The sequence below is a fragment of the Furipterus horrens genome, unplaced genomic scaffold (genome assembly GCF_987537825.1).
Source record: "Furipterus horrens unplaced genomic scaffold, mFurHor1.1.pri manual_scaffold_15, whole genome shotgun sequence".
Lineage (NCBI taxonomy): Eukaryota > Metazoa > Chordata > Mammalia > Chiroptera > Furipteridae > Furipterus > Furipterus horrens.
The window spans coordinates 13,471,934-13,484,104 of NW_028327185.1; the positions used below are offsets into that span (position 1 = coordinate 13,471,934).

General features: G+C 37.4%; 1 protein-coding gene across 3 annotated transcripts in view; it reads right to left on the reverse strand.

Annotated features, from left to right (window-relative positions):
- The window catches only part of SDCCAG8 (SHH signaling and ciliogenesis regulator SDCCAG8), a 169,482-nt gene that overhangs the window by 141,531 nt on the left and 15,780 nt on the right, over positions 1-12,171 (reverse strand). For all 3 annotated transcript variants that reach the window (XM_090263247.1, XM_090263248.1, XM_090263246.1), the window contains exons 6-8: positions 7,602-7,742; positions 5,618-5,682; positions 3,326-3,514 (exon numbers count right to left, since the gene is read on the reverse strand). In XM_090263247.1, the coding sequence (XP_090119373.1) occupies positions 3,326-3,514; positions 5,618-5,682; positions 7,602-7,742 (395 nt within the window). The remainder of the gene's footprint in view (positions 1-3,325; positions 3,515-5,617; positions 5,683-7,601; positions 7,743-12,171) is intronic.

Consider the following 12,171-nt stretch of genomic DNA (forward strand, 5'->3'; position numbering starts at 1 on the left):
GGAGAAGGCTGACATTTGTTTTAAGAGGCTAAGAGCTGAAATTTAAAACTAGAGACAAAGGCCTGTATAACTGAGAACGAATCTCATTTCTAAGTGACTGCCAGGCTTGGAATTAATGTAAACATTGTAGTTTCCTTTTAAAATATTTTTCCCATGATCTACAAGGACAATATGAATGGCAATATAATAGGGGAAAAAAACCTTTTTTTTTTTTTTTTTTTTTTGATGGTGGTGGTTTTGCTGCTTAGTTTTAAAGTTTGCCTCCTTTGTGTTACTTCGAATACATTTTTCTTCTTTGAATTAATTTTTTCATTACATTCTCCTCATAAAATTAACTACCAACATGGTTAAAGACCTATTTGACATATACTTTCAATTTCAATGCCTACTTCTACCTCTCCAGGGATAATCATTGGTAAATACTGCGTGTTGGCCCTTTCACATAGTTTTCTATGCATTTGCATGAACCTAGAGAAAAGACATAGTATGGCTGGGTATGATCTTTTAAAAAATACACATGGTTTCATACCAGGTGTGTCTTTCTTATTTTATTTTGTTTTATTTTTTTTCTCACAAAAATATATTTTGGAGCTTTGTTTCATTTTAGTATACATATAGAACTATTTCACTTTTTTTTTTTTTACTATGCATTCATTTCATAGCTTATCTAAGCCAAATAAAGGATATTTAGATTGTTCACACCTAAAATATAAACCTCTTGTTTTTCTCTATAGTCAGTTTCTGTTTCCACAGCACTTCTGACACCAGATATGTGGGTTTTCCACACCAAGCAGTTCTCTCACTTTGGCAGATATTAATTCAATTCTGACACTAACTGCCTGAAGTTAGCACAGACCCTGAAGGTTAAGGCTCAGTCCCACAAGGCTGTCCCCACTTTAGATGCTGACTGCAAGTCCCAGGTTGTCATCAGTGCCTCTGACAGACTGGCTGTAAACTGGGGGTTCCCACGATCCCTTCCTTGTGTTCAAGAATTTGCTGGAATAGCTCACAGAACACAGGTGAGTGATTTACTTACTATTCCCCATTCATTATCAAGGTTACAACTCAGGAACAGCTGAACGGAAGGGATGCCTAGGGCAAGGTATGTGGGAAGGGTGTGGAATTTACATGCCCTTTCTGGGCACAGAACTTCCATGCCATCTCTGGGCACACCACCATCCCAGCACCTCCATGTGTTCTCCAAACCCCATAGTTTATTTAGGGTTTTTATGGAGGTTCCATAGGCATGATTGATGAAATCATTGGCCATTGGTAATTAACTCAATCTCCAGCCTCTCTCTCCTCCCTAAAGGTTGGGGAGTAAGATTGAAAGGTCTAATCTAGCAATCATAAGATGGTCCCCTGGCAACCAGCACCCTATTACTTAATGGGTTTCCAAAAGTCATCTCATTAACATAAACTCAAGTATGGTTAAAAGGGGCTTGTTAAGAAAAAAGATGTTCCTTTCACCTTTATACTCTGGAGCTATATTATGAGCAAGGGGAGGGGGGACAAATATTATCACAAAATATGCTCTTATTACTCTTACCATTTATGAAATTACAGGGGTTTTAGAAGCTCTATGCCAGAAACTGGACATGAAGACCAAAAGATGTATTTCTTATATCACAGCATCACAACACTATTGCAAATAATGCTGCAAAAACCATTTCCTATAAATGACCCATATGAACATACGGAAGTTCCGTAGGGTAAATTTTTGAAATGTATAATACACAATTTAAGTATTAATTAATAGTGTTAAATTACCCTCCAGAGTAGCACCAGTTTATAGTCCCACCAGCAGGGCATGAAAATACTTGCATAATCATGGTCTCACCAATTCCTGTGATTGTCTATTTTCTTTAACGTTTGCCAATTTCATGACTTGGTTTTATTAAAAGTTGTAACCCTTGAATAATAGCAGAATGAATACCTTTTTGTGTATTGACATCTTCCTCCTTCATTGTTCAGTAATTGCTATTCTTTATCTACTTTGCAACTGGGCAGTCTGTCCTTTTTGTTAGTTTCAAAGGAAATTCTTTATACATCGTAGCAATTTTTTTGTTATATAATATAAAATTGTTTCCCAGTCTTTTCCTTTAATTTGTAATATTATATCATAATAAAGGTTTTTAATGGAGTCAAATGTATCATTTTTTTCTTTATGATTTCCACTCATCATGTCATGCTCAAAATGTTAGCCCAAAGCTATAAAGATATTTTCTATATTTCCTTCTAATACTTCTATAGTCAGAATTATACATGGGTCTTCATACTGTCTTGAATTTATTTTTGTGAGGTATGGTTCTATTCTTTCTTTTTCAAATATAAAAAGTCTGTAAAGTGGAGGTAAGAACAATTACTTCATAAATGCTTTGCTATGATTAAAAGAGATATATTTTTCAATTGCCTGGCATTCTGTGGCATATAATAAATGTTAAATGCGTGTTAGCTGGACCTGAAACTATATTTAATAAATTTTATAGTTATAGTGAATCTATATGAATTATTTGATAATATATTTAATAATTAACGTAATATTCAATCAAAACAGGACCATCAGCACGGATGATTAAAAACCACCAGTCAGCCCTGGCCGGTGTGGCTCAGTGGATTGAGCACCGGCCTGTGACTCAAAGGGTTGCTGGTTTGATTCCCAGTCAGCGCACATGCCTGGGTTGCAGTCCAGGTCCCTAACTGGGGGCACACAAGAGGCAACCACACATTGATGTCTGTCTTCCTCTCTTTCTCCCTCCCTTCCCCTCTCTCTAAAAATAAATAAATAAGATCTTTTAAAACAAAAACAAAAACAACAACCAAAAAAACCCATCATTCAGTCCATACTGGAGAAACTCAGTTTTTTTGTAGCAGCCAATAGGTTAGACACCTGTGGACACCATGGCTTCCAGACAGCGTGATTGCCCGTGGAGTACGGGAGGTACAGAAGAGATTTAGCATTCATGGCAGGAACTGTTTCAAGCACTATATATAAGCATTCCCTCAGTGAGCCCTCAAAATAACCATATATCTAAGGTACTTTCATCTTTATTTTCAAAATGGGGAAACTGAGACAAAATAGGTTAAGTAGCTTCTGGGGGCTAATAGTAAGGTAGTAGTAGAACCAGAATATGAATCCAGGCAGTTTTACTCAAGGACTACGCTTTCTTGGAAACAAGAAACATGAAGGGACATTTAAAGATCCATTTTACTTGAAGCTTCACATTCCTCACATGAGATTTAGCAAGGGGACGAAAGAACACCATGCCTCTTTAAAGAGAATGTTCCATGTTCCCAAAGACCATGCATGCAGAAGCATACTTACTTAGTCAGTCTTTCAATGGTCTGCACGTGAACGTTACTATGGGTCTGGGACAGCACCGCGTCATGCTGAGCACATTTCAGACAGAGACCACCAACACGGTTAGAAGCATCGGCAGCAAGAAGAGACTCTTTGTGCTTGAGCTGCGCTTTAAGATCTTCACAATTTTTCTGACATTCAGCTAAGTCTTTCCTAAAATGAAGGGGGAAAACATTCCTGTAAACGGCTCCTTCCCAAAGCACCATCAGAGTGATAACTTACTATGACTCATGGGCATGAACCGTATGATGCGCTTTATGTACAATACCTTATCAATTCTTACCACAACCCGGAATTCTAGGTGGATTAGGTCAATTAGGATTATCCTAAACGACATTTTGAATAAAATGAAACGTGAATATATTAAGTAAGGAGCCCAAGTTGGTAAAATTAGTCTGCCTATGATATTGGCTCTCTGTTCACAGGATTCTCTCTCTCTTATTTGACCTGCAAAACAGAAGTAAAACTGCAAATGAGAATTCTAAATAGTTTCATTTAACAGTGGGGCGGGGTGACGTGTGACACCCTTGATTTGTGGGAAATACCCAACTTCAAGTGTTAACTTCTTAAAATGTATAAAGAGTGCCTTAAAGGATCACATAAAAGACCTGGATCCTCTCACTGTCCATTTTTCTTCGAGATGAAAAAATTATCGAACCATCGAGTCCTACAAACAGCTGTTCTGCAAGGGAGTGGGCTATGGAAAGAAGCCACGTGATCTTGCCAGTCTTAAGATTCCATAAGTAGCGATATACGCTGGAAATATGCAGCTTGCCTAACAAAGGGAGGGTGGGGCTGAGAAATGGGGAGGTGGGCTGTTTTGTTTGTTTTTATTTTATGGGATAGTCCTTCATGATGTTTTTCGCCAAGTTTTGGTAAAGTCAACTTGAGCCACTGAGCTTCCTTGGCTCAGAAAGGAGAAAGCGGCCCTTACGTTCTTGAACTACTGAAGGCAGGCACTTGAGCTCTGGCTCAGTCTACTCTCTGTTGTCAGTTTCTGTTATACCCAGGGGCCTGTAGCTGTCCCAGCTGGCTCACTGTCACAGCAGAGAAGCCAATAACTACGACCCCCGGCCCTCGCACACTACCTCAACTCTTGGGGTCTGGGGACCTTTCCGGCAGCCCCGGGGGAAGTGGGAAAGATCCACAGGCAATCTAAGGGTTCAAAAAGCTAATTTCATGAGAGTCTGAAGTTGAAAACTATGAAACTGCTTTTGCCCTATTCCCAAGGAACTATCTCCAACGTAAGTTTTCTTGTGAAGTATCACAGAAATGAAGTCTGACTTTCAAACACCTTGTTATAAAAAAATACTCGGGAAGCACATTCCAAAGTAAAAGTGTCTCCTTGACTATTTCTGCCAGGTGCAAGTTCAGAACTCTCAAGTAGCTCCAATTATTTATAATGGCCAATAATAATAATAATAATTAATAAATACCATAAAAGTGAGAGTTTCTGAGAGTAGCGATTTTATTTCTTTCTTTAAGGAAAAGGCCTCTTTCATTAGTCTTAAATTATACTAACAAAATAAAGAAACTTAAGGATGCGGGGAGCAATGTCTAGTTCACTGTAAGGTGGCGTTTTAATGTAATTAAAGGTGGTGTATTTGAATTCTGAATGAGACAAAATAAATCACGTTACCATAAATATAATGAATTAGAAATATATAACTAGCACCAAAAGGAGAATGTTGTATTTCAGTTCTTAGACAATGAATACATTATAAATCACTAATGGTTAATTTGTAAAATACAGGTTTTATTGGGTTTTTTGAAAACATGAAAAAGCACACGAAAACTCATTATGTATATACAAATTCACCATGTACACAAAAAATACTCAAATTATTGTATTACTGTGCAATTTTAAAATTAAATGAAGAAAAATCAATAAAGAAAAAAACTCTTACATGTAATTTGAAAACTAGAGTGCTTTATTTTCACTATTTACTTTAAAAGATGAATTTCTTTAAGAGCAGCTAATGACTCAATTCTGTCAGAAGACACAAATATTTTACAACCGGTGAAAAACAAAACTTGTAACTTAGTTCACAGTTATTGGAAATAACACTTGGAAAAGGACTTCATAATTTTATGGCCCCTTATCATTTAGTAATGTGAGAAAATACCTTATATTGCAAATAAAACGTCATCAAGTAATTATTATGTTGACTAAAACTCAGACTTCTGCAAACATTCAAATGCATTTTGAGATCATTATGCTTTTGCTGTGATTTTATATAAGCGATGATACTTTACCTCAAAAGCCTCGATTGAGATTCCAGGATTTTACACTTATCCTCGTAGGTAAGTTTCAGCTTCTCCTTTAGGAAAGGAAAAAAAAAAATTTCTTTTGTATCCTGTGTTTTATTAGCAAATTTTAATTGTTAATATTAAACTCAATATTTTTCCCAGGAGGAAAAATAATGTGTGCTCTCAGGAACCACTTTCCCTAGCCCACCTAAAATTTTATACATTTATGGAGCGAAACACGAGCACCAACTACTGAGTCATAAAACAGCAATCACTAACAAAAAGTGTTTATCAAAATTGCATAACTCAGGTCTTTCTTTAAAAAGTGTGAGGCTGAGAACAACCAATTATAACCAGCAAGGTTAATGAGGGCAAAGATCAAATCCTACTGGAGCACCCCATTGTGATTGCTATGTACTTGACACATAGTAAATATACATACAATAAACATGTGTGTGCGACATACAACTGGATGAATAATAAAGGAAAGTTGTAAAACATATGATGATAGACCAAACTACCTACAAGCCCCTGCTTGGTATTCTTTCATTCAACAAATACGCATGGGGTATCCAGGATAAAGACACCTCTGACTTCAAGAAACTAGGTTCCAGCAAGGCATGGAAAGGCAGATGGACATTCATTTATGTATAATTTATGACAGCAAGGTGTACAGAAGGTAGGTACAGGAATCTGTAATTCAATCAAAGAGACGCAGAGAAGACCTCCGGGAGGAGGCGCTGAGATGTAAGGCATAATTTCCAATACAGCAAAAGGCATGGAAGCTGGATGTGGAAAACGCTGGGTGGAAAAGTGAATAGAGGTGAGTTACAGAGCTAGGGCTAGGCCAGGGGGAGAGCGGGAATCTGAAGGCCTTTATGCAGACAGCCCATGTAGTCTCTATGTAGTAGAGGCACTGGGAAGACACTGAAGACTTTTGATCAGATTTGAAGCTTAAAGCACTCAAGTGGGAAAAAAGGGAGACCAATAAAAAAGTCATCGGAAATACGTAGGTAAGGCATAAGCACATGAACAAGAGTAATCAAGCAGTAGAGATAGAAAAGAAATAAATTCAGATAGAGCTATCTAAAAGTGACAGAACGTTATCATCGAAGAGATATGGGGGAGAAAAATGACTTCAAAAATAATTGTGGGTTTCTGAATTGAGCAGCCAGATGAATTCTGGTAAAGATATTTTCATACTGATTAAGGGGGGTGGGGTGGGGAGGAACGAAATGATAAAAATATTTAACTAATTCAAAAGAAGGCAGAAAGAGAGGAAAAGGGGAACAGAATAATAGGTGAGGGTATTATCTATACCAGGTAGGCATATATATAATCACATTTAAAAGGCAGATATTGTTAGATTGGACAAAAAAAGCAAAATCAAAATTCAGCTATATGTTCTTTACAAGAAACCCGCATTAAATATGAAGACACAGATAGGTTAAAACTAAAAAGGCAGCAAAAATATATCATGTTAATATTGACCAAAAGATAGTGGGAGTCAGCCAAAACACAAAAATAAATGTTTTGTGTTTTTCTCTATACCAGCAATAAGAACTTGGAAAATGAAATCATTGTACATGCTACAACATGGATGAACCTGGAAAATATGCTAAATTAGATATGCCAGACACAAGAGGATAAATATGGTTTGATTGTACTGTGTCAGGTCCCTAGAACAGGCAGATTCTTTGAGACAGAAAGGAGAAGAGGTTACCAGGGGTTGGAGGGAGAAGAGAATGGGAGTTACTATTTAATGAGTACAGAGTTTTTGTTTGGGACGATGAAAAAGTTCTGAAAATAGATAGTGTGGATGGTCACACAACATGGTGAATGTACTTAATGCAAATGAGTTGTACAGTTAAAATGCTAAAATGATAAGTTTTAAAGTTACTAAAACATTAATTTTTTTTTTGTATATTTACCACAATAAAAAAGTACAACACCAAGTAGATGTGTAACGGGAAAGCACCTAAACACTCACCAGCTCTAGCTTCCACTTCTCAGCCTCGCCAGCAGATGAAGCTTTGATGACATCTGCATTGACATGGGAAAAGGATCTCTTGGGAGCTTCCTCCACCCCAGAATTTCCACCTGCTGTAATCCAAGAAATCTGCATGTTTCCCTAAAATAAAGTGTGCCAGTAATTGCAATCAACATTTATCTTTAAATCAACACGCATGCTTTACAAATGGAATACCTGATTCTTATTGGTGATAAAAGAATTAAAAAAGCAGATGCTTCTCAACTACAAATCAATAACCGTTTTACATTTTCCAGCGACTAGGGTTACATCCCACAACAAGTACTACAAAGTCCAGTCCCTGCAGGTACAGGCAATAACGCCAGTGAGCAAAGGGGCTGGATGTCAGTATACTCAACAAATGAGCTTCTCTCTGAACTTCTCTAAAGACACATATTCTTGAAACACATAGTCCTCTCTTAGTCTGCTTTTCATGTTTCACATTCCAGAAAGGCGTGACTAATGATAGCTGTTAATACGTATGGCGTTTACTATGTGCTGACCCTGTGTATGTGCTTCACATATATTAATGCGTTTGATCATTACAACAACCCTCTAAGTTTCATTGTTATCTCCATTTTCTAGATGAGGAAACTGAGTCACACGGAGTAACCTGCTGAGTTACAGAGGCAGCAAGTAGCTAACAAGTGGTACAGCTAGGATTTGAACCCGGGCAATCTGGCCCCCCAGTCCATGCCGTAATTCATTATGCTCTTCTGCCTTTCCAGAAAAATATTTATCTTCAACAAGTAAAAGGGCACGTGACATGTAGCCTGCATGTCAGGGACTCAAAGGGAGTGGTAGGGACCATGATAAATACCCAAAAGAAGCAGCCACTGCCAACCCAGGCAATTGCTGCCATGTGTGAATGCAAACTCATAGTTCCAAAAATCTTTTAATTAAAAAATAAGCCAGGTATCTAGCTTTTCACTTGCAACATTGTTAAATATTGATTCAACGTTCCTCGAACAACCAAAACAGGTCCATAGATGGAATTTGGGGAACCTGTGGTCAGTCTTCTATGTCTGGCACCCCCTCAGCATTCAGCAAAATAAGCAGCCCAAGATCTGTGTAATTTATGTGTACAGCCAGGACTAAAATACTTACATTAATTCAACAAATAATAACTGAACTCTTGCCAAAGAATAGAATAGCAGCCACAAGAGAGGACAGGTCCCCACACAGAGAACTATAGTACAGTGTCATATTGCGCTAGAAGGTGGCAAATGGCCTTCTTCCAAAGTAGAATTGTGAGATTCTATTCCATATTCTTCTGGAAGTTTCAGTTTAATGGAAACATTTCTGTAAAATACCTACTATGTTCAGGCACTGTGCTAACAGCTCAGAGGGTAAAAATAAGCAAGACCAATCTAATTCTTAAGGAGTTTAATGAGGGAGACAAACACCTCGGTGGATAATTTCAAACAATAAGCTAAGTGCAAGGCCAGAGGTGTCTACGGGGGACTATTCCAGAACAGAGCAGGGACACGAAGAGTGACAGGAGATTCCAGGAAGTTTTCTGGAGAAGTTTAGACACTAGTGTGACATCCTGAGGATAAATAAGTGTAAGCTACATGGGAAGGGCATGCCAGGAAATGAGAACCTCATGAGAAAAGTCACATGTGGTGTGAAATAGGCTGGTTGCAGAGACTCAGGCAATTCAGCATCGCTAGACGTTGAAGCAATGGGTGTCAGAGGGTGAAGCTAGAGTCAAATAAGGGACTCGAAGGTATGAGATAATAAGCTTGAACTTGACTGGGTAGGTAGGGGCAAATCGCCCAAGATGGGATTGCATTCCAAGTTGCCTTGGAGAGCAATAAAGAAGGTTGGTACTAATTTCCGATGGAGAAATTGGAAAAAGTGACCTTTCAGCACTAACGTGATATAAGCATTGTCATTCTTTGGAAAAAAGTGTTAGTCTAATTGACACTTTGTTCTTTCACAGATAGCTCTTAAAAACTTGATCGGTATTTGACCAAGATTTTTAAAATCTAATTACATTTACATCCCTGAAGACCCCTGGAAGCCTTTACTTTCTTAATTGAGTGGAGAGAGTGGCAGCGATGGGGATGAGATAGACATGGAAAGAAATGATTCAGAAATTTGCTACTCAAAACAAATCTCCTAGATCCTTGAGTATACATGCTGACATTTCTAGTAAACAGCATATTTTAATGCCATAATTTTTTTTCTTATGACCGAGTAATAGTTTGTTTTATGGATATACCACATTTAAAAAACCCAGTCACCATTTATTGGGAAGACTCTGTCCTTTGGATTGCCTTGGCATCTTCGTTGAAATGAATTGACCATAAAGGTAAGTGTTTATTTTTGGACTTTTATTCTCTGTCTGCCTGTCCTTACACCAGTATCATACTATTTTTATTACAGTAGCATTATAATTAAGTTTTGATATTGAGTAGTAGAAGTCCTCCAACTACGATCTTCTTTTAAAAAATTATTTTGGCTATTCTCAGTCATAATGTCATAATATTTTAAATGTTATAATTTTTGAACTCTCACACAAAGCCCTCCATGAAGAAAAATTTTATAAGAATAAATGATGAAAAATAAAAATGGAAATGAAATAGTCTTTGAATATTTTTAGTTTTTAAAAAAATAATCTGCTAGCTTCAACTGCTATGTCAAAAACTAGGCTAAAAGCTAGAAGTCACATAGGCTGCCATTCAAGTCCAAGGTTAAAACTCAGAAACAATAAAGAGGAGGCTCTTCTGAGGGAAGTCTTTTATCCCAGGACAAACAAAGATGATTTGTTTCAATATTGACAAGTTATTAGTAATTTAGGCAGCATAACTCAAGGCTAGGTGGATGGATTTGGGGTCAGACTGTCCCCTGTCTGAGTCCTAGCTTTGCTATTTTCTAACTTTGTGACATTAGACCAGTTACTTTGGTTACTTAACCACTGTGCATCTTAATTTACTTGTCTGAAAATAGACATAATAACAGTGCCTTGTGCGGCTAATATAAAACTGAAATAATATAATGTAAATAAAGTGCTTGATAAAGTGTTTGGAACACCATAACCATGTAGTCATCGTTAAATATTATTACTATATAACTATTTAAATTATTTTTTAAAAGAAGGCCTTAAGAAACACTGAAAATCTATATTCAACTCCACCAAGAGCTTTGACAAGATCTAGCATCTGCATGGCAACAGACTCATTAAAAAGAATTCAGAAAAAAAAAAGGAAGGCACTATCTTTTGATCTGTTTATATTTAAGATACTCTAAAAAGTTTCACTGACGTGCAGATATATTTTTCTTAATACAGCAGCATGCATAGGTTATCGAAACGCCTCTGTACAAGTAAAAAGTGGGGGTCGCATTACTGGAACAACAAAATAACACAGGCGACTAACACTGAATAGACATCAAGGTCACCTGGCACCTCTGCAACAATCACCACAATATCTGCAATATATTTTAGCTCAGGGGAATGTGTAAAAACAAAAACCACACCGCCCTGTAGGAGTTTGTTCTTTCTCCGACGGTGGCTGCGGTTTTCTTCAGCGCGCTGCCTTTGTTCACCGGGCAAAGCACGCGTGCCCTCGCCGGCATTTCCTCCGCATTGCTCACTTCTCGCGCCCTCTGATTCACTCGTCTGCCCCATTTCCTTTCTCGCTGCACTTCCCCTTCTTCCACTGCTTCGCCATTGTTTAAATATTGAAGACTGTGAATAACTGAGCCGCTGTTTGCTAAGTGACTACACATTTGGAAGAAAAGCAAAGGCATGTATGTGTTTTAGAGAAGAGCTCCCTCTGAGTGCTTTTCTGCATGGCCATGTCATGTTCAAATTGATATGAAAAAAATAAGCAACTAAGGTAGCACTTCGAATGACTAATATTAATGATATAATGAAATAATTATTCATAAAAAGCCACAGTGAAGGGAAAATAGCTGAAATGCAATTGCAGAAAAATAAACTGAAATGCTAATCAGCTCACTTCATTATTCAGAGCTAACACAATCAGCTACTTCTAAATAGCAAATTCTAATGCATAGAACTCAAGGATTACAAATGAAACATCAGGCCAGATAAACTAAAAAAAAAAACAAAACCAGAAAACTTCAGAAACATAAATCAGAGGCTACCTAGATAAAACATGAAGACATTTTTGTCTTAACAGAACGGATGTACTAATGACAACTATGTCAAAACCACCAGAGTCCCTTGCAAAGGAAAACTGCAACAGGCACATATTAAAACTTCCCCATGGAAAGCTGCATTTGTCTCAAAAAGCAGAACAAGCTCTGATTAACTGCACCCCATTGCAAGAGGGAAAAACATTTTCGAGGCAAAAGTATCTCTGAGAAGCCATAAGCAGGTAACTGAGTTTAAACACTATGTAAATACCTTCACAAGAATTACAGTGATCATTTAATCTGCTGTTGTTCAAAATGTCCTCCATGGAAATTAGAATCACTTCGGCAACTTGTTAAAATGTCATGTTTTTAACTCAAAGACTCAACCCAGACCAACGGAATCAGACTCTCGGGGGATGGATCT